This window comes from Molothrus aeneus, chromosome 5 (assembly GCF_037042795.1).
Source record: "Molothrus aeneus isolate 106 chromosome 5, BPBGC_Maene_1.0, whole genome shotgun sequence".
Lineage (NCBI taxonomy): Eukaryota > Metazoa > Chordata > Aves > Passeriformes > Icteridae > Molothrus > Molothrus aeneus.
In genome coordinates this window covers 56,477,514-56,501,205 of record NC_089650.1, presented here as the reverse complement: position 1 = coordinate 56,501,205, position 23,692 = coordinate 56,477,514, and the positions used below count along the sequence as shown (strand labels likewise).

The 23,692-nt window shown below is 37.7% G+C and overlaps 1 protein-coding gene across 1 annotated transcript in view; it reads right to left on the bottom strand.

Annotated features, from left to right (window-relative positions):
* Nucleotides 1-629: 629 nt before the first annotated feature.
* Nucleotides 630-23,692, bottom strand: part of NAMPT (nicotinamide phosphoribosyltransferase) — a 30,776-nt gene continuing 7,713 nt past the window's right edge. The window contains exons 2-11 of the mRNA XM_066550820.1: nt 19,640-19,796; nt 18,247-18,350; nt 15,348-15,476; nt 14,729-14,887; nt 14,259-14,395; nt 12,206-12,431; nt 10,903-11,022; nt 5,540-5,680; nt 5,260-5,394; nt 630-3,546 (exon numbers count right to left, since the gene is read on the bottom strand). Coding sequence (XP_066406917.1) covers nt 3,433-3,546; nt 5,260-5,394; nt 5,540-5,680; nt 10,903-11,022; nt 12,206-12,431; nt 14,259-14,395; nt 14,729-14,887; nt 15,348-15,476; nt 18,247-18,350; nt 19,640-19,796 — 1,422 coding nt within the window. The 3' untranslated portion in view covers nt 630-3,432. The remainder of the gene's footprint in view (nt 3,547-5,259; nt 5,395-5,539; nt 5,681-10,902; nt 11,023-12,205; nt 12,432-14,258; nt 14,396-14,728; nt 14,888-15,347; nt 15,477-18,246; nt 18,351-19,639; nt 19,797-23,692) is intronic.

The following is a 23,692-nucleotide window of genomic DNA, read 5'->3' as shown; positions in this document are numbered from 1 at the left end:
TTTATCCACCATTACTGACACATTCCTGCTGGTACCATACCTGCAACTTAAAGTCCTCCATGAGTTAAAGTGTAACTTCCTCCAGATACAAAAATCCTGTCCAAAGGACTCTCTCTGCTACAGAGCTGACATTATTTTTGACAGCACTGCAGCAAACTGAAGGATGCAACACTGATGGTTGATTTGCCTTTAGACAAGCATTATAGTGACTTTAAAGTTGAAATAATGAAACTTTATTTGAGAAAGGATTATGTCAAATATAGAGGATAATCTCTTCTATCAAATTCAAAGCCAAGTGCTTTACTTTTCAACACAGACAAAATGAAGCATGGATGTACGCACACACGCACACACACAAAAAAAAGGGAGGGAAAAAACCCCAGAAACCAACCAAATCCCCAAACCACACACACACACCCCCCAAACAAGAAAAAAAGAGCTGAGTTTGCTTTCTCTTCTCTGGAGCTGAGCTGGCTGTCAATGTAAGCCCGACTGAGGCAGCTGAGCAGCTCTCCTTAAAGGAATGCAGTGCAGCACAGCCCTGCTCTGGCCTGGGCTTGGCAACAGAGAGCACAGGATGACATCTCTGATGCCCAACATCAGAACTTGAAGACACAGTCAGATGGCTATGATTTTCACTGCCAGAACTAAACTTTATTTCCATGTGTATTACATACTGGTATTTGATGCCAAGTACATTAAAATTACTTTAACAGAGGATTTAAGTGAGGAATACTTATTCTTCACTAAACAAGAAGGAATGTAAAAACCTATAAGAAAAGAACTGTTTAAGCTTTGTTTTGATTTTGGCAAACCAAACAGTTAAGTACTCTTCTGTTCTCTCCTCAGATCTTTCAAAGTACCAAAAAAGTATATTTTTTTTTTATAATCATGCAGCTGAAGAAAAAAAATAGTCTTACAAAATCCATTTCTTACGCTAAATATGGTTACAAATCAGAGTATTAAACACAAAATTCCCAATTCCTATTTTTAAATACAAATACTGTATTATATTATGAAATGGGGATAATTAAAATATATCAATGACTACAAATCTAGTAATTTAAAGCAAACAAACATGCTGTTTGCTTTCATGTGGAAGAATTAGGATATTGTATGGTTCAAGCACTGCAGTAATTTCTGTCAACTCCTTGATGCCCAGAATGTCAAACTGCCAAACACAAAGAGACAAGTGTTCAGGTCTGAATAGCACCAGGTGTTTTTCTTCCCCCCCCCCCCCCCTTTTAAAGTTATTAACATTTAATAAAATGAGTGACATTACAACTTTCTGAAAGTGACATGCACAAGTAGAGAATTTGCTTTGAGTTTCCAACTAATAAGCTGGAAAAGTTTTAGACAATACTGAACAATTATAATGTATTTCATGGTACACATGAAAACAGTGCTTCCACAGTATATCCTCAGTTCTCAAGTACAAAAATATCAGTTATGGGTAGTCAATAGTTATCAAAATTTTTATTGGTACAGAATGAAAGCAGCATTTACTTTATTGTTTTTTAAACCATACATCATAAAATTCCCTAGTACACATGTGGAGGAGTGAAATAGGCTCTGTACTATTTACCTGCTACTGATCCTAAGGCCAGATTCAAAATCTTTCCAGGCCAAAACCAAACAATATAATTAATAGCTAAGGGAAGGCAGTTCCTCAGTGTGAAAGGTCAGCATTAGTTTTACTAAAACACTATTCTTGAAACAATACATCACTTAAATGTATAATTACATACACTACAAGTGAAAAACAGGTTTTTATTAACAAGAACTATTGAGACTGGGCATAAACATCTTAACCACAAACCCTGGAAATATTATGGATGCCTTGATGTGGCCCTTTTTGGTGAGAGAGTAAGAACAATGAAGTATGGCTTTTCAATCTTCCTTTAAAAGCATGTTTTATAAAATTTTGTAGGCTTAAATTATCTTAGGCCTTAACATTTTCCAGTAACATCATCTACTAATTAGAAGCATTAATTACATCAGTATATTAAGCAATTGGCTGATAGCTGATCACCAGCAGAACAGGAACTGTTTGCTTTTGCTGTTGTTTTTTTGTCTTTAAGGGAGGTACTTTTCTAGTGAGAGCCATCCTACAGTACTATCAAATATTTCAGAGGTTACTACATAGCTTCTCAAATAAAATCCTCAACAGTTTCATTTTCCAGCAGATACTTATACCAAGCATATGCAGAGAGCAAATACAATCAAGTGCAGACAGTTCAAAAGTATCTCTCAAACACATTGTTTTACAGTTACCCTCTGCAAAATAAAAGCCCCTCCTCACCCCAAACAGATGGGGTGAGAAGGGGAAACAGGTCTGCCATTCATGTAGGAGTTTGGCTAGCATAGTTTTATTAAAGTTGTTAACAAAAATAGTTAAACATTTTTACAATTTAACATCCAGTCTGACAAAAGGCAAATCAATGAAAAAAATACAAAAAAGTAAAAAAGTGCACTACCCAGTCCAGTATTTTGCTTTAAATTCATGTCACTTACAGTATATGAAAAATAAACCCAGAAGTGTAATTACTTTAAAATACACCGCTTCCGTATTTCAGTATTTTACACATATATTCTATAGTGGAAGAGGAGATCTCTTAAAAACTTTACTCTTAAAATATTGAGGTGCATATACCAAGTGGGATAGACTTGGCAAGTTAAGTTGCAGTAGAGAATCCTTTCAAATTTGGCATTTCACTTACATACCTTACTGTGCCAGCAAGGTCAGTAATACCTAAACCTTCTAGAAAGAACAGTAATTTTGTTTAATGCAGATTTACTAATACAGACAATTACAAGAAATGGTGAGGTCAGCAACTCTATGGGATCTTAAGGAGATACAAGTCCTGATTTAGTTGTCAAATGGAACAATGTCACAACAAACTTTTAAGGCCATGTTTTATTTGCTGATTAATGGACAAAAGGCAATGGATTCCCCCCCCACTGAATATTTTCTTGAAAGTCTGTGCTCATAAAAATTATGAAAAGTTGGAAAGACTTAATTATTGAAACTTTAAATATATTTTACACAATCTTGTTTGTACAAAAATACAAGTTAAATATAAACATAAAGCAATCATGATAATTTTATGTAAATCCATTTTGTGATATTCTGTTATATATAAAAAAGTTTCGCAGCTCTGTCTCATTTGTGAAAAGATCAATACCAGATTGAATCACTACTGGCAAAGGGCCCTAAAAAGCACACTTCAGCATTAAATATGTTTTACAAGGTAAGTACCATTTCCTGATTTCATCTTCTAAAGACTGGCAAAAGATAGGGCAGTATGTCCATAAACCAACAAATAATTTGGCTACAATGTCATAAAACACAAACACACAAATCTGTACAATAAACCAGTAGCTATGCAGTACGAACTAGTTACACACACGTACACAGACATGGAATGGAACTCAGTGAGATGCTGATTGTAATTCACTGTTCTTCAGCCTGGCATTCTGTCTGACTTCATCAAACGAATATGACTTCGTTACCTTTCCATTCTTAAATACAGTGTGAAGCAGGTCCTGCAAGAAACACCGCTGTTTTAGCAAGAGTGATTTGGCAAACACAGGTTACACAAACTCCAAAGCAAGCACACAAACCCAGCCTGATAAGGCTGGAACTTTAGACTGTCAAGATACTGAATCTTTACAGCCTTTTCTGACACCTTTCACTAATGGTTACACAGAAGAAAGGGCTTGGGTCATCCTGTGCACAGACAGCAGCTTTGTGCTCCCTAGTCCCTTGAGTGTGGTATCTACACCTGGCCAAAGCAAAATACACACCAAATACACCTTGCTAGGGCAGTCTGTAAGAAAGGTAACATGCAACCAACCAGTCAAATACAATTCAATTACAGAGGTTTAAATGAAGTATTTTCTACCTCTAGAAAAAAAAGTATTTCTTCACTGTGCCTTTTATTCATATATTTTGTAAAACAGCATATCAGGAGAGGCTGGCACACAGCACACTGCAAGGGCAACAAGCACAACAAAAGTCAGCACAGCAGCAACACTGAGCAGTCCCTGCATTTGGTGACCTACTGCAAGGACCTTTAGAGAAATGGGCCCACAGAAGGGGACATTTCCCTGGCATTTCCAGGGAGCCCCAGAACTGGTACCACACCAATGACCCTCTCTGATTTCCTGGGACCAAAACATTTTAATGAATCATTTGACCTGTCAAAAATGAAGGGACAACATATTGCCTAATTTCAGAGCCAAAGTCTTGCAGTTTGTGTTGAAGAGATTTCTCACCATTAGGTCCTTCTCTCTCTACATATATATGAATGTTCATAATTAACATATGTACAGGAATATGTGCATAGAAAAGTTACAAATATATATAATATCTTTGTGTCCAGAGCATAGTATCTTCAGTGTGTGCAAATCAGATTTTTTTAATCTTGAAATTTCTCAGAGATGTAAGTTTTAGGCTTACAGTTATGTAAAGCAGTGTGCCTGGTAAGTACCCTCTGCCTAGCGGTACAAAACCAGCTTCTGTACACCAGAAAACTTTCAACTTCTAAGAGCAGAAGTGCAATTTGACAACTTATTTTCAGTCCTCTTAACTTGGGAAGAGACTCAACATGCAGTTTAATGATTTGCTGTTGGATGCTGAAACACAAGACATATCAAACTGAAAGCCTGAGATTGGCATAAAGTTTGTGCTTATTTCATGGAAATAGCATTCCATTTTACAATTGTAAAGAATTCACAGGGAAACTGAATTCCTGAATCTTTAAAAACTGTAGAATTACTCTGTGTACAAAGCATTAATTCCTGAAGGAATCATTTTAAAAAAAATCTCAGTGGGGAAGTAAAACACATTTTAGTTCCAGGTGTAACTAAAGTTACACTCTTGCTAAAGCAGTTACAGCTGTTCCACCTCCACCAAGAGTCACTACTCAAATTGTGCAATATTGGCCAAACAAAACTACCTGGCCAGTCTATATTAAGCAACAACGAGACTTTAGTTTTGAGGAGAAGTGGTAATGGTCTCATGTTTCTGAAGACAAAAAAAAGACAAAGATCTGTAATTGTAAAGCCTGAACATTCTACTGTCATTCTAACATTCTGCTGTTCCCAAATTTGGTACTGAGGTAATTTTTGAGGTAATAAGATGGGAATTGAACAAAATGACAGAGCAGAAATAAATTCTGAAATTAAGTTATAACCTGCTTTATCTCAGTGTATTTTTGCATGAAGAATGATGGTATAGATTTTGAAAATTCATACCTGTCCATACTCTTCAAGATCTCCCTTGCCTTCCTCCAGTGTCACATACTCCCCAGCAGGTGTCCTATGCAACGACAGCCGTCCTTTCTTTGACCTTTTGTTGGGATCGGCTACAGGATCTTTGAAGACATTTATCTAAAATGAAGAGGATTTTTTTTAGGAGGAAAGGGCTTTGTGGGACCTAATGCAGATGGTGGTAACAGAACAGGAAATCAAACAGGTTTTCAAATGGGGAGGCCTCTCCAGAAAGCAGAGGGGTAGAAGCTGTACACAGACATACCCCAAGGCCGTTGGTCACCACGTAACTACATTTGAAGGAACAGTTTAAGAGGTCTCTGGTTAGTTTCTGCAACAAAGCTCCACCAGATCCAAAGGCAATATTCTCAATACTCCATTTATTCTTCTTCATTCCCTCCACAATCTAATAAAAAAAAGAGAAAATTATGATGGAGTATACTTTTAGGCCGTGCCATTTTCCCATAAAATTATACTACTTAAGCAAGATGCTTTTACAGACAATTAAGCCAACTAACATTCAGTTTCCAGGAGATGTATGTAATAATTTGGTCAATACCTGGGACACTGTTAGCATTTTTATTTACAGCTCCAGTGTGGAACTGGAAAGCTTTTGCTGTAGCACAATTACCAGGCCATACACTTCCCAAACTAAGGTGGCACAGTGATGCAATGCCCAGAGAAACAGAGCTCTACAGAAAATAAAAGACTTCTTGGGAGTATTTCAGAGCCTTCCAACTTCTCAGAATTACGGGAAGACCTGGAAGCAGAGGCTGTATCCTGAGAGAATGCAGCCATCCTGCTCTACTCCAGAAAGTTATTACCCTCTCTGAGCAATGACTTGAACAGAGCAATTCTCTTGAAAATCTCATTGAACTTGCTGATGTTACTCTAGACAAAGATGGGAAATGAGACTACATAAAACTGCTCACAGAGTTTGCTTTGCCACCTTCTCCAGCAGGTACAGATCAATGTGAACTGCACTCTATCAAGAGTGGAGGTAAAAGTTACTGTACCACTTCCCTCCACCCTGATTCTACCCTGACAAATGTGACATCCTCTAGCCTGGAGTAATGGGTGCTCATTTAGTCATGCTCATAAAGGGCCAAGATTTGTTTCCCTGACCCGTTACTCTTATGACAGCCTGAAATGATGCCTATAGCCCCAAAACAGGAGTTCAAACTCTCTTCTTCTAACATTTCACTATCAAAAGCAGGTGAGAAAACCAGAGTGGGTGAGACAGCAAAGTACCATCCATCCAGAAAAACAGGAAGATGAAAAGCGGAATGGAAGAACATAATCTATGGGGAAAAATGCAGAGTTTCAAAAATCAGCATAGTCAGAAATCTGGTAATATTTTGGGCAATCTTAGTGTCCTGCATCAAGAAGAAATGCCAGCATAACACTGAACAGGACTGTTTCAGGAGCTGCTGATGTCAAGCTGCTTTTTTAAGGGACAGCTAAGGCTCATAGAAGGGGAGAAAAAAATGGAAAACACAATTTCAATTTCAGACTGTAACAAACTGGTAGTGTAAACAAAAGAACACACTAGTATTTTGCTTATGCACTTAGTCACATGCAGACTATCTTCACAGGTACTCTCAGTCTGAATGCCTGACAAGGCCACTCAACAGGACACCTGGACAGCAGGGCCATCACCTTCCCAAGACATGCTGGGAACACCCTCCCACTACACTCCTGACACAGATTTCCCCAGGAGAAATCTTATCAGTGAGTTTCCATCATTCCAATGGTACCAACTTACCCAGCCTCACTTGGCAAGTCAAGCAAAATTAATGTCAAGCTCTACCACCATGACTTCTACTTAAGAGAACCCTCTGTAAGCTTTATATCCCGAACAAGTGCCCTCTTAAATACATGACAGTCCTGTGGATTTTAGCAGTAGACATCATACACTCTCAGTGAACAAGAGCAAAAGTTATGTTTGTTTTCAGGTAATTAGTCTCTCCTGGAAGCAGTTAAAAGAGGCACTCAGGAAGATAAACAATTGAAATTAATTAAATTCTCCTTTAAGTACCTCAAAAGTAACTACAGCTGACAAAGGAAGGCTAAGAAATGGTATTTTGTACACCTTCTACTTGAGAACAATGCCCAGTGGTGCCATAAGAAATGAGATTTAACTGGGCCTGGATATGGACTCTACTTATCAGTGCTGTCTTTTAAAGAGTAAATACAGGTAAGCTCCCCATGGTTCTGTCCTGACCCTGAGCAAGCCTGAAGCCATGTGAGCTGCTGGCCAAGCCTGAGCCAGGCTGCTCTGCCCACCTCAATGTGCAGCTGCAAAGGGCAGGAGTGACACTGCACTCACTTGAACACAGCTGCAAGGTAACAATTACCTGTACAAACAACATCCTACACCAAGGCACGTGGTGCTGAGGCTTCATGTTAATTGATACCTGCAGGTTAACAGATGTTAGTGCAAGAACAGCAGAGCTGGGCATGGCTGCTTAACCCTCGTGCCTGGGTGAGAAGAAACGTGAGCCCCCTTGCAGCTCCTGTTCCTGCTCTCAGTTACACATGGTTTGTTCACCTCGTGCTACAGGCACAACTCCTCACTTACTCTGGGTGAAGAACTAGCTTCTATTCCCATTCTCTCAAGGGACTTCCTTACTCAGGCTGGATTTCCCTTCCCCTCCTCACCAGACAAAGATCAATCTAAGCTGAAAGACAGCTCTGACTGTACCAGTGACCCACAGCCAAGGCCCAGATATTATTATTTCTTCCTTAGGTATGGAGAAGAGATGGCAAACAGCAGTGGTAGTAGGGAAGAAAAGGGAGAGATCTGAAACAACTGAAGCCTCCCCCAAAGGAAAAAAATACAGAAGAATTTTTTGCTTCATACTTTCAAACCTATACAGGGAGAACAATTCATGTGTCAAGGTTTTCACCAGCTTCCTCTGAGCATTATGAGCATAATTAATACATGAACTGTGACTCCAGATTAGAGGATTAATTTTGTATAAAAATTTAAAGACATCTGGAAATTGAATGTTCAAAGAAAATCCTTTGACAGTGTGGAGTTAGCAGATTGGAATGATTTTTAAAAGTGAAAATGCAAAGTAAGTCAAAAAAGTTTCCTTACCTGTTCTACCAGCATCCCCTATTAAAACAAAGAATTTTAAAATCCAGTTTATACTCTGAGTTGTTTTCTATATTGTTGTTTCAGCTACTTTGGAGAGCTAAATCAGATTATTGGTCATTACCCATTTTAGACTTTCCTACTGTACCCATTCCCTTTCATCTGATCTGTAACAATAAATCATGCCTAGAATTGAAAGCTGATACAGAATACTTGGAATAAAAATCTTGCACAGGCTACAAGAGAAAAAAGAGGGTGAAAAAAGATGGCCACAGTGATACATTTGTATTTGTTCATGTGAACTCCTTTTGGAAAAGAATCAATTATACTTCAGTGTTGGTTTGGTTTTGGTGGGTTGTTTTATTTTGGGTTTTGGTTGTTGTTTTAGGGATTTTAAAAAATGTTAGGCTATTACACAATCTTCTAAAAGTCAGCATGGTAAAATCTGGGGTTTGCTGACATAAAAGGATGAAGAGATTCACAATATTTAAATAAAACTAAAATTAGGTTGCAAAATCATGGTCATTTTGCTCCAACCTAATTTGCTGCTGTCAAATGAAAAATGCCACTTTCCTTCCTGCCCATTTCTCCCAGCTCAAAACAAGTTTGTTTTCTTCTGTATAGTGCTGGCAAGTATTAGCCCCTTACTGGGGTACAATTTAATTCACTAAACCACAAAAGTGGTCCCCTTTTGGCTGAGTTAATTTGCTGCTACACTTGGGGTCTAAATTGTTTTAATGACTAGTGGTTCAATGACATGAGGAACAGCCACTGGGCAGCAGTGATCTGTTTCTTCTGTATGTCTTGGGGAACTGGATCTTCTGCTCTCTTTTATTACATGTTACAGGTAGCTGTTTCATAATCAATTACAGCCTCATAAAGAAAATAAACAGGCAGATCACCTGAACAAAGGATTGCTTATTCTGCCTCCCATTCTCTCCCAATAGCTGTTGCAATTGTTTTACTGCTCTATTTAGAACTTGGAGAGCAGAGCATTTTTCCCTCTAGTGCAAAGATTTTAAACTACTTGCTTTAATATTTAATTAGAATTGATGCTATATGACATCCTTGTATTTTGTCCAGTATAACTTAGAAAAAGCAACCAGGGTTCCTTACAAGAAAGAATAGTCCAGTTTCTGTCCTCTCACAACTCATGAAAATCTCAGCCATAACACACTTGCCTAACACAGCCATGAGCCCTGTTAGATCATTGGTCAGAATAAGCAGAAATATTTTTCTTCTGTGTGGATTTTGCTCTCTTTAACAGAGTGTCTTCCCCTGCTATCTAATGATTACACTCTGTTTCCAACTATTAACTTCTCATGCTTGTGTTATGTTAAGCATATTAGCATAGTTGTACATTCTCAAAAAGCCACATGGGACAAAAAAATAGAATAGAATTTACTTTAAAGGCCATTGGAGGGGGAAAAACCTGCAGAGCATGACTGCACTCCATTTGGTCTATCAGATTACAATCTCAGTATTAACTGCTCCCTAGGGATCTGAGTGACAAATCTCAGTTCTGTCATTGAGGTTCACATTATGTGTCCACATTAGACATGCAGATGGCTTCAGACTAACTAAAACCCAAAACTGATACCTCCCTTGCTCATCATTTTTAGAAACAGCAAAAGTCAGCTTTGTTGAGAAGAACCTAAAGATGTGTCAGTCTAGAAAGCTAACACAAGTGTCAATAAATTCAAGTAAAATTAATCTTAACTTAATTCAACTTATTTCTGGGTTTGAACTCTAATACAGCTGGAGATGAAGACTCAGGACAAACCAGACAAAGTCAAATCCTCTTTCTCTTCCATGCCCTTTGTCATCTGTAGCTACTGCAGTTTGTACCTTTATAACCATATTGCATTACCCCATATCTACCTCTAGTCAATAGTGGTGAATTTATGACTTACTTCAAGCATGCAGAATTTACTAAATAATTTATGTTTTGGTAAAATTGCAGTTTTGACTCAGACTATAGCCTAACCTTTTACACATATTTCCAGGCTTCTCAACTAATCCTTAGTCCACTACTTGCTCAATCAAGGAACTTGCTTTCCTTACCCCAGGTTTTAAAAAGTTTCCTTCAAAACTACACCTTCAATATGTGAGGACAAGCAGACTTCAGATACATAACTAATGAGCCAAAGCAGTTAATTACTACTGCTGCAGCACAGTGATCATGCAGTGTGCCTTAGACATCAATGAAATGACCAAACACTGCCACATTTTGATCTCAATGAGACTTGACAAGCATGATGAAAGCAAACAAAAGGAGAGACAGTGGAAAGAGAAGGCTTACAACAGGGGGATTAGAAAATGCCTTTTAGGGTTTTTTATGCATCTTAATTTCCTGTGGAGTATTAATGAATTTGTTTTATGCATTATGATATCACTGCCAGTGCCTGGAATGAAGGGCAGGGGTGGGGTCAGCAGTCTCTGCTGCAACATCTGACTAGTTGTAACAGAGTCCAGATTAAATATCAATCTCATCAGTGTCACCCTGACACATGAACAGGATCTCCTACCTCTTGCAATGTGTTGATATCCACACCATCCCCTTGAATAACTCTGAGATACGGTGGCAACAACTTATAGCCTTTTGAATTCTCTGTAATGGGAAACCTCTTCCCCAAAATCTCCAAGACCTATTGAAAAGTGGAAAGAAGATAGTTCAAAATTAAAATAAAAACCTGCCATTCCAATAGAAAAACAATTTCCACATTTGAGTCATGCTTTTTCTAAAAAATTAAAGTAAGTCCATAAATATACCCACATAAACATGCTCTAAATCTATCCACACACAGAAAAAGCATGCCAGCCATTGTGGTGGAAGCCCTTAAAGCAGTCATAGACAATATGGTCTTTAAGAAGTTGCACCCAAGAGCTAATCAGAACCATGCTTCCACCCTTTCTCCCTTTGCTTGATGTGATTTTTGTTATTAAATGTGTCAGCTGAAGATCCTGCCCTTCTTTTGCCTTCCCTTAAGATGGTGGATGAGCCTTTCAGTTTTTTATGATTTTGTAAGGCACAGATATTTAAAATTAAACACTTCAGCTCGGAGGTTTTCTTATCAGCTCTGATAAAGATCATTCAGAGTTCCTATTTGTGATATGCCACTTATCCCAGAAGAAAAAAAAAGTGTTAAATCTGTGTAGATCTAATTTGATAGAGTACTAATGTAACTAACATTGCCCCAACCTTCTTACTTGGACAGTGCTGGCAGTTACTCAAATTCAGAGGTATCAACAGTTTTTATTATGAAACTGAAACAATCATTATGCTTTCTAAAGAGCAATAAGGCAAGAAGCATTTTTCCATGTGGACTCAGTGCCACTGACTTAAATGCACATCTTATTAAAGAGAGAAGAGGGCTACACATGTATTTATAGCACAAAATCATGAATTACATTAACGTGGGATGCCAAGATACCTAAACTTAGTAGTAAGAATTGTTATTGGCCTGGCATTTACTAGCACTGAAGTGATTTCCCATTGCATTTGTTAAGTGATAAAAGTTTCTCTTTATAAAAGCATTCCAACATCACTACATCAGCAAAACTGGTAACTTGCAAAAAGCTTCAAGAACCATATGAAAGAATGGGATTGATGAAAAATATGAAACTATTTGGACTGCAAAAGAGTTTCCAGATATATATACACTGAGGTGAAGTAAACATTTACATATTTCATAGGTCCAAATTAGCCAGCATCAAATATATACAATGCATACCAAGTTAGAGCCCTATATGTTTGCTAGCCAGTCATTACAAAAAACCAAACAATTGCCCTCCCAATCTTGTATAGAAATGGCTTCAAGGAAGGATTACCTTTAGAACAGTGTCAAGGGGATTCCCAGAATCTGGTCTAATAATAAGTGGTGCCTCTGGACTTCGGGCTTCAATTATATGCCTTAGGTCATCACCCCATATTTTTTCACAAGCATTGTAAATGTCATAGCTGTCACTAACCACAGATACAGGCACTGAAGAAAACTGTGTTACTATGTGCTCAAAAGCATCTTTTTCATGATCTTTCCCCCAAGCTGTTATGGTACTGCAAAGGCAATTGAAAAATTCATATTAGAATTGCATTTACATGTCATTCTGCATTTCCTACCAGTAACTGTTCAAGGCAATGATAAGCAGTATGATTACATGACAGCAGAAACTATGTGCTTATCAGGTCTGTGTTGCATGGATTATAAAGACACTATATGCTAAATAAACAGGCTTCATTCAGACAGTTAGGGAACTACAGATGCAAGAACAGAACATCTGCTCTGACAACTTCATGCTACAAAATGCAAAGTCAAGAATGAAGCACCTCATCATCATGTGTTAGAGAAAGCTAAAGAAGAAAACAGAATTTATTCTCTTTTTTAATAGTGATATAAAACAAATATTCTCACTTATACAAACAGTCCTCTAGAGGAACCTCAGAGCATTACCCTTGGTACAAGGCCACAGGAGAGCACATAAAACAGAGCTGCTGAGAGCAGTAGTAAATTACTGAATGCAGTTGATCTGCAGTAGCTGCTCAGACCAGCTGACATTAGTGGCTTTAGTAACTTGTGTGCAAAGACCTAAAAATGCTCTTATGCACAACATAAGAGTCAGTGGGCACTGAATTTTTACCTTAAAATTCCAGCATTATCTGCTGTGTGGCCAAGCCCCAGATCATGGTAGGAGGGAGACAAACAAACTTTATTTCACAGAGGTTGGTGCAGTCTCAGAAGAGCCCTACTGACATGCCAGGGCAAGCACCATGCTCACAACACCACCCTGTATCGGAGGTTGTGGAACAGTAAAACAATTCTGTAAAAATTTGGGTCTCTTGTATGAGACTCTTTCTGTGTATTAACTGGGAGAGGGTGACTGCAGTGCAAACTTGAGGTAGGGCAGATTAGTCTCTGCTCTAATGCCACCACTTTAATATCCTGGGCAAAAGACACTTGATCTTGACTCCATGTATTTGTTTTTGCTTTCATTACAAAAAAATTTATAGTAGTTTTGATCATCAGATATTTCAGACAAAAACTGTCACATCTGTTGGTCAGGCAGGAGTTCTAGAGTGGCACTACAGCAATGGTACAGAAGTTCTATGAAGCAGTGCTGCTTTAAAGATGATCACTACCCTAGAAGGGCTATTCATGTAAGCCTTTCTGGCAATCCTAAGTGAATAACAACTATTTCAAATCAATAGTAAATATTTAACTGGGTTTTGTGCTCACTGTGAAACACAAAACCAACCTTGTTTTATATTCTCATTTCAGTGCGTAGACATGCAACTGAAATTCAAGGATTTGCATTCACTCCCAACCATGTACAGGACATGGATTTGAAAAAAGTAAGAGCTCTCACTCCCAAATGTTGGAGGCCAATTTCCTTACTCTTAAAAACTCATTCACCATTCTTAGTGATATAGCAAGGATTTACCATTACAAGTTACACTGATGAGAAGCTTGAGAGCAACTGCCTCTTCTGGAGGGAGAACATGAACAGTCAGAGTCCAGAACTGTAACTCACATGTATAACTGACAGAGTTTGTCAATTTATATTGACAATATAATATTTAAAACAAAATTTGAACTTCATAGTGTGAATTCTCAATATCTATAGACTATAAACCTTCAAGCTTACTCTAAAAAGAACTGATAAGAAGGTTAAAGTTAAAAACATTTAAAATACATTTATAGCTAAGAACAAGCATGCTACTTATGTGCCCCTAGAACATACAGAGGCATCAGTACAGAACTGCAGCTTCAACAGCTGGATCAGTCATGGCTAATACTGTATGATATATTTCTGGATACAAAGAGGGGTAAGAAAATAATCACATTTTGTTAAGCCAATATTACAAAAGCTTAGACTAGTATCTTACCTGTGTTCAGCAGCTGGAACAGAATATCCTGGAACTGGATCTTTTGTACCATAGTACTTTTTAATTAATGCAATTCCTGCTACAGTGTCTGTTCCTTTGAAGTTCACCAAGTGAGCTGAAGCTCCTATTCCTGCAGTCTGAAGAAGATGCAACTGTCAGTTTCCATGCCAGATACAGAAGCCTCCAGTCACCACCCAGCACTGGTTTGTAACAGCAAGACTTTGACTCAATTCCCACTTCACTAATATTCCCTTCATTCACTTACACTGGGAATACAGAGAAAACCTCTCCCAGTCCAGTGCTCACAGCTCAGACATTGTATCCACCCCTGTGCACTTAGCCCAAACACAGTGCTCTGTGCATTCACCATTTCAGGGCAGAGCAGGGCCACAGGGGTTAACAGACACATCTACAACTCCTCACAGCTAGGAACAATCAGACTTTTCCAATTGTTAGACAAGCAGTTTTACCTCTTGTGAAGAAACTCCTCTGTAGCCAAAGTCATGCAGTTTATATTCCAGTCCTTCCAAGCTGCCAGAAGTCTCCAGCAAATATTTGGCCAAAATCTTTTTCTGCTCTCTAGAGTTTGTAGCCACTGTGATTGGGTACCATGACTGTACAAGAATTGTCTAAAACAAAATCCATCATAATATTAGTTGCATATTTGTTTAGAGCTTGACAATGCCAAGCTGGCATTCATTCAGGCACAAAAAGGTCTATTTATTTTCATTCCCTGTTCAGAAAGTACTGATGCCTCCAACAGTTTGCTTTAGGGCTTAAGTAATTAGCCTTTATAAGGTAGGCAAGGTATTGACCTTCCCAGGAGTTATCACTAGCTAACTACTGACACACAGTTCCCCCATCCTCCTTTTTTATGGATAAAAGTACTGCTGTGAATTTCCTGTACTATTATTTTTGTAATTATGATCCTTTGTCAGGTGGGGGAAAAAGGTCTGTGTAAGATGACTACAGAAAAGAACTAAAATAGAAAATGAAAGTTGCCAAAGATTTCCCATAAAACAATACAGGATTCAAGCTTTAAGTGCACTAATATTTACTTAGAAAAATGGTGTTAAATTTCCAACTTACCTCAATCCAATTTGTGAGCCAGTAGCACTCTGGATCTGTGTTTTCTACTGTGAAAAGAACATTTCCTCTGGGAATTACAGAGCCCTCAGGAACAGCCTTTATTTCTATGGGAAGATGGCCATCATATTTCTGTGTAAGGGACAGAAATGTTGTTAGACAACAGGAAAGATTAGGACCTACAGCTCTTTGATTTAACCACAATGAACAGAAGGCTAGGAGTAAATAAGAGCTTTCTTCTTAATTTCTTTCAACTCTAAAAATAAACCCACCAGTGCAAATAAATTTTAAAAATCCATATTTTTTTAAAAAGGACAAAAATCATGTAACTTAAAACTCAGTCTCTTTATCAAAACAAAATATGGTTATCAGTTGTATTCCTTGGGCAAATAGAGCCCAGGGGTAGAGAACTTAAGCATTCTATAAAAATACCTAAGTTTTACCCACAGAATGAGAAATACTCACTACTCATTTTCTTCAATGCTTTGACATGTAGTAAGCTAAAAAAAGTTTAGCTGCTATTCATATTTTTTTAAAACCCACTAGTTTTGCTTAGTATGAATGTGTGCTTTGTTCATTTATTACAGCAGGATCCATTTAATAACTATTTTAGAGAATATTTTCATCTTAATTACTGAAACTTCTTAAACATGAAGTCTTCCATTGGAGTGTAATTCCTTTGTCAGTCTTTTATCCCCAAAGGACTAAACATTGTGTAAAATATACCCTTTGAAAAAGAGTAGAGTTGCAAATAGCAACTCTAAAGGACTAATTATAACTTTCAGAAAGAGCTCTGCAAGCTGTACTGGCAATACTGAAAATGTTTTGGATGGTAATATATTTTGACAGAAAGCTTCCCATGAGATATCCTGTTAAAGGCAACAAAAATCACATCAATTCAGAGAAATTACAGATTCATAAGTAGCACCAAAACATTCTCCAGACATCGGAAATCTCTTCTACCTTACAGTTTAAAAGTTTATTCAAAAATGTAATAACCTGAAGCAAACTGTGTTTATATACCACACAGGGTCTAGTTGTCAGATTTGAAGATAATGGATTAACAAAAGACAACAAAGCCTTCAAAAAGGCTCAAAATAGTTTATTCACAATTCAATAAAGGCAAAAGTATAGTTAAGTGAAAAAAAGAATAAAAAGATTTCAAACTTGCTGTAGGTGTTGATTTTGCCCATGGAAAAAATGGTATCATGCCATGGCTCTGTATTATTGCCCTTTGCAAAAATTTTGGATAGACTTGACTTGTACAATTTAGGACTTCTGTCTCTATCACTCATCACTGACTCCTGCCAACTTCCAGCCTTTACACCAGCCCACTGTTCTCCAGGAAATCCCTTTCTTTCTTCCAGCCCTTCACCCTATCAGTATTTACCCATTCATTTACTCTCAAGTCCAAACTGATGGGTGTACATTTCAAATCCATCCTGGCACTTCCCTCCCACAGCCACTGCACCCTCCACTTTCCCTACCTCACCTGAGGAACTGAGCTAGGGAGGAACAGTGGCAGGTGTGTGAACAAACACTAGAATTCTGGGAGCAGGAATTCTGTGCATAAAGGGCACACACAGACTCAAAGAGTACATACACTTCCAGTTTGAGAGCCACCAGCATATGAGATCAAGACATGAAAACCATATTGGGGTTCTTATATATATAAATACACACACACACAATTTTAATAAGAAAGTTTGACAAAGGCATAAACATACACAGAAGGTATCCAGGAATGTTTATTTTGACTAGAACAAAAGTTGAATGGACTTAGTCAAGCCACATTACAAATCAGTGAGGACAGACATGCAAAATTAAAAGTGTATTAATTCTGTTTATCCAAAGAGGGATCAAGCTTACTTTCACACAGATGAAAGCAGTTCACAATGTATAATGTAGCTTAAACACAAATATGGATTGAATTCACATTTGTAGTTAGTTGAATTGGATGCAAGTCCTCCACAAACCTCTCCGTAACTCCCTCTTAGAAAACTGTGGGTTTATTTACCTTGTTGCCATTTGCAACACTTAATTGAAAATCACTCTTCTCTTGCCCACCTATGGTCCACCCCAGTGGCAGGGTAACACCCAGATACATTAACAAAGAGATGCCACCATAACAGTACATACAATTAGGGTATCCAGGGAAATATAAATGCAGAGGACTAAAAAAGGGGCTTTCAAATGCCAAAAATATTCACTCACCAAAACCCACAATGTAACTAAGCATTTAATTACTCTGCAGAGATTAGTACATCTCTGATAAATGCTATTAGTCTGAATATGCTGCTTTTACAGAGAAGAGATGTCTGCAATTACTTGAAGCCTAACACTTTTTAAACAAAAGGGGAAAAGGATAATTGTGAAAAGACTAAAGTTGAAAGGTTTTGTGTCAGAAGTGCTCAAGCCTTGTATTTTATAATAAAATCCACACTCATATCTCTGAAAAATTTATAAAACAACTGAACAAATGTGTATTTTCTCCAGCTATTTATACAGCCAAGCAGTTGCAATGCTTTCTGCATTAAACACTAATGACTAGTTAGAGAGAGAAATGTAAATGATGCAGGCAAGCACTGAGTGCTGCATCACACATGGAGAGCTGCCAACGAGCCCCCACTCACTCACAGGAGCTGGCTGACGGCAGCCATAAATCCTCATTACCTGCAAAGCCGCGTTTGGCATCGGAAAGGATGGAAATTACTTTTCTCTAAGGAATTACAATTATATGATTATTCTTTGACAGCTGCTACTCCCTCTACTCTAAACATGAAAAGCTAAATTTATCCAGTCTTTACTATCAAGATTAAAAGGAGAGACTGCCATATTTATTCTACTGTTGATTCAGAAATCCTTCACAATGATCTCCAACTATTTTAGCAAATTTTTTTACCTCTAGAATATAGTTCCATCCCTTTTCATTGAAGACATCATCTTGAAAATGCTCCCTATATACTTCTTTGGCTTCCTTGATTTTCTCTTTGGTCACCACTTTACCTGGAGTTTCAGAAACAGATTAAAGCTTAGAAACTTGCAATATTCATCAACTGATAAAATAAATAACAAAAAGGTTCAGGCACAGCAAAGTTACTTTGCCTTCAACAAAGATATGAAGGAAACGTCAAATGCAGAATGTTTAAATCAAACTTTAACTTATTATACAGATTAGAATGCTCAAGAAACCATGAGGGTAAAATACACTTGTGGTTTGCAGATGACTCAGGAAAATTTTGAGATTGTTCCTCTTTTATGACAGTCAAAAACCAGTCAAGAGGTTGAAGAGCAGTGCTTTTCACAGAGGAATGTGTTGATTGTGCAAGCTGGTACATGCAGCAAGGACATATCTAGCACAAGGGTTAGGCTGTGCCATTCCAGGGGGAATCCCCATGGAGAGACTTTGCAACCAACCTTTGACTGACCACTTGTGCTAGGAACCAGCACACTCACCACATTATTTGAATTAGCATGCTGCTGCTGTAGGGCAGTCATCTACCTTAGAGAACAACCCTCAGATTGCTAAAGGCAAAAACAAAATGATCAAGTGTTTTGATTATTATGGAATTTCAGTCTTGGGTAGAATTGGCAGAGATGTTGATTGGATCAAGACAAAAACATGTAAGACATTTAACTAAAGTTTTCCTTTAAAGCTTGGCAGAAGGCAACATGCACTCAGGTCAGAACAGGTGATATTTGTACATAAGGCAAAAAAGCAAAAAAGATCTTAAAGTTCACCAAAGAATTTTCAGATGTTACTCTTAAAATTATCAGTACAGAAACCATTTTCACAAGTAGCTGCCATACTCAATGATCTAAGGTGAGGGACATCCAAAATTTAAGGAAAATTAAAATTTAATTTAAGGAAATTTAAAACCATTATTGGTTTACACAGTAAACAAACCAGCAAATACAGAACTGAAGTTAATGTTCAAAATGCAAAGAGTATTTTCCATCAAATCTTCTCTCTGCTTGTGACTCTATGCACAGCTTTGGTCTCTTTCCATTCATTTCAATTTTGCCCCCTGAAGTTGGAGCAGGAACACCTTTTCAGTTTTAATACACCACTGGCATAAATAAAGATAGTAGAGAGGTGTCTGGATTAAGAAGTTAATACCAATTTATGAGGGTGGATAGCTTTTTTCACAATCACATAAATAAGATATTATGCATGTCACTACTTGTGGTGTATCAGGATAACCTGAAATTGTTTCAACTGTAAGACTACAAGCTTGAAAAAAAGTTAGACATTTAATTAGAGAAAAGGTTTTACTGGAATTTAAGACAATTACCTTTTAAATATTTATTCAGAATGTACTGCAAGCCATAAAAAACTGTTTCTTCATATTTCACTTTCTTTAATTTGGAATTTTCAGTCTTCTTTTCACGACATTCAAAGTAGGAATATACTTTGCTTGTGTTCGGTGGATATTGCTTGTAGTGTGTAACCTACATCAAGAAAAAATTCAGTAAGAACTCAAAACATCACTACAAAGCACAAGAGAAATCATATTTGTACATTAAATATAACTCCCAGCTCTTCTGAACTGTGATTATTTATCCATTCACATTCTACACAAGTATTTACAGAATTTCCAGGCTTTTAACCTTTTTCAATTTTCAGTTCCAAGGACTGTCTTCCCTCTGTTACTCCTTGCTTCTTTATCAAGTCTTCTTTCCCGAGGTTACTCTTCCCCTCCCCTGGTGACCTGGCTTTGATTAACTGGGAAAGACTCTGGCTAGGATTCAGGAGCAGCACTGAGTGCCAATGTGCCAGGTCAGTTTTTGCTCCAGCACACCAAGCCTAATAGCTACAGGAAGCACAAAATTCCATGCCTCTACCAAACACCTGCTTGTATCTGAGTTCAGTTTTGCAGCCCCCCACCATCCCATAGCTCAAATAAAGCCACCCTAACTGAAGAAGGCAGTGGCAATGGCCTTTACCCATGTGTCCCATTCCCAGTGAGCAGAGTGGGTCTCTCAAACTCTGGTTACAACCAAAGCCAGTTCACAAACCTGTTACTGTCAGTAAAGCTGCTAAAATCTACCTGAGGTTTGTGCCTCCCTACAAAGTTTGCTAAATGGGCTTTTTTTTCAAAATTTGAAAAAGTTCACATAAAGGAAGCATGAGAAGTTGCTGCCTATATTACATGGAAACTGGTCATAAAACACATAATGCTGAGCTGAATTCAACTATTACAGCTTTTCAGAGCTCCTGATAATAAATTTAGCCAGAAATTTACTTTGAGTAATAACAGCATTTGAAACAAGTACGCTCTAATAAACACTTAAAACCTTAAACCTGTACAATTTCATCTCCTAATGTGTAAAAAGCAAACTCCATGCAAAATCCTTAATTCCATACTGAACAAAAAGAATACACAATGACAGAAACTTGGTACTATCAATGTTTAAATTACAGAATACACAAATCAAGGTAAAGTATCCCCAAAGTTGAAGGTATCAAGAGTTTTCTTAAATTATGATGGGAAGTCTGTGAACAAGTCTATACATTCAATAAGGAAAAACTGTTCCTACAACTGAGAAAGCACCACTGTGCATCAGAACAAAATTCAAACGGTTGGAAACTCCTGTCTGAATATTTTTCAAACTCCCATATTTACAGGTTAGAGTATTAATTCATTATATGTTTCTTGCTGTTACTTACGCAAAATAACCTTAAAATTTTCTGTTTCTAATGCCACAAGGAATTGGAAAAGGGATAGTTTTACTGTTTCTCCCTTCTTGTCCTGATTTTTTAAATATATCTCCAACAGCCTCAAAGAAAAATATTTGAAGGTTGCTTTACCTGTATTCCTAAAACTGTATGTTAAAGGATTTTAAAAGGACAGTTTCCCTTCTCCTCTCAAATGTCATTTAAATTGAGTATTTGACTCAGATTGGACAATGAGCTACTCAACTGAATTTCTGGTTCTCCTATACCAGCACAAGGCTGTTATGGTTGTGTTTCCAATGCTGCAGGGAAACATTCAAGAAAGGTCAATTTAAAGATCATTCCATTGTCTTTGCTTGTATGAGGTTTACAAGGCCAATCAAATAAAACCCAAGCTTGTCACTGCACGTTTTCTGCCCTGCCTTCAAACAAAGCATGGCACCACAGGCATTTAATGGAGCACAAACCTATTCTGTCACAATTCCACAGCCACTCAAAAGCAGAATGCCTAAGAGTAGCAATGTTAGACCCAAAGACAAAACCTAGCTTTTAGATTTAGTTCTAGCTATTAATAAATGTCTCACTTCACAAATTATAACATGCCCTTTTCTAGTTCTGTGCAGAACTTCCAAGAAGTACATCACACTGCCAGCTCAAAGAAAACTCTCTGCATGATATCACCACATTTAAAGGAAAACGAAATCCCTGCACAAAAGAAAACACACACACACCATCTTCTCTTCTTTACTATGGAGCAGACAAAAATAGGCGCCATGTCTTTCTAATTAGTGGGTATATGAACACATACATATTGTGTATTAAATTGTATTAAATGCACTCTGAGAAAAAGATCCTGTAACAAATCCTTAGAATGTCCATGCACTGTAAAGACACAGAGTGGGAACTCCTCCCCTTGCACTGGTGCCACCAAGATAAGTTACAGCAACCTCATGAAAAATTTTGCTCATTTTTACAACTGGTACTGGACTTTTGAGTTTGTGACTTCAGAGTAAAGGCTTGACACAGCTCAGCAGCTGCAAGTGTACACAGCACATGTCCCAGGACCAATTTTCCACATGAATATCTCAATTCCTTGTGGCAAGCTCGAGAGCAAAGCAAAGCAATGCTGCTGTTTTCATCACAATAGTTCAAACAATGAAAACTATACCTGCACAAGACAGGACACTCAGAGTTCTTTTGATAAGTTTATACAACTTACTAACTATGGGCAAGTTATTGAAGCCAACACCTACATTGCACAGATTTCTGTGTGATCTTCTGCTCACATCTGGAAAATACATTCGACTTTGACAGTTCAAAGGCATCTCCTCCTGCTAAATGTTTCTCTCTGTCAAAATGGTTACAGGCCCAAATTAACTTAGGGTGCACAGTGCACCCACTGAGCTGGTGCCACCTTTCCTTATTGCATTTAAGTACATTCTTTTAGGGACTTATTCTAGCTCTGCTTTGAAGAATGATCACAAAACAGTGCTCTGGCTGCAAAGCAAAACTTTAGAGTTGAAATCAGGCTGAAATGCTAACAGATTTATCCTTTATATTGCATACCTGGGGACACAGCTCCTCCTGACTTCTTGCTGACAGTTTCAACCCCACTCAGGTTTCTCAGACATTGCATCACAGGTTTAGCTATCTTTTCTGATGTAAGATTAGATCTTAACCTGAAAATACATACTAGCTAGTGTCCAGTAGATAGTTACTTCTAGGGATTAAAACATATATGAAAGTTTCGTGTTCGACAGAAATATAATTTTATCAATTAAGTTGCTGTAAGTACTTGAAAGAGATAAGGAACTAACTTTGCAAGTCACATGTATGGTATTCCATTATATTCTTCACACATTAAAATCTATTTAAACAGTGAAAATACACGTCCCTAGCAATTAAAATATTTACATCTGAGCAAACCTTACAGCTGTAATTTTAATGATACTTCATTTGACATTCCACAAAGTTGCTAGTTTTACCTACAAAGCTGAGACAGCCTTTTAAATACTACTCAATATTTAAAGGCACAATCACAATCTTAAAAGCACCACACTTCCCAACCACTGGCTACTTGAAGGGGGCTTATAAATAAGATGTGGACACACTTTTTAGCAGGGCCTGTAGCAACAGGACAAGGAGTGATGGTTTTAAACTCAAGGAGGGCAGATTCAGACTGCCCACAAAATGTCACAGCAGCTGATTGTACTAGCTGTCATTTCTGGGTTTCTACATGGGGAAATAGTACCTATCTGCCACAGTGGTGGTCAGGAGGCTTGGCATGTAGTAAAATGCCTGGTGGTAAAAAAAAAGTGTGGAAAAAAAGGTCAAGGTCTAGGAGTGGGAACAGTTCACAGAAGACACAAAGAATGCAATTGAAAACAAAAAGCAACCAACAAGAAAAAAACTGACACAACACTATAAGGCACTTGGACAATGAAAACTATGCTTCAAAAATGCCTGATCCTTGTTGTCTGATGAAGACTTGCATCTTTCTGTATCCTAAAGGAGAGTAGAAAGAACAACCAAAAGCAATGTACAATATTTGATATTAAATTTTATGTGACTTAAGAGATTAAGGCAGTATTGAGAACTCTGTGCTTTCAGTTAGGGGATGACAGAAGCAGGACTTGCACAGACGAGCTCTTGATAAGCAGGGGTGACTATA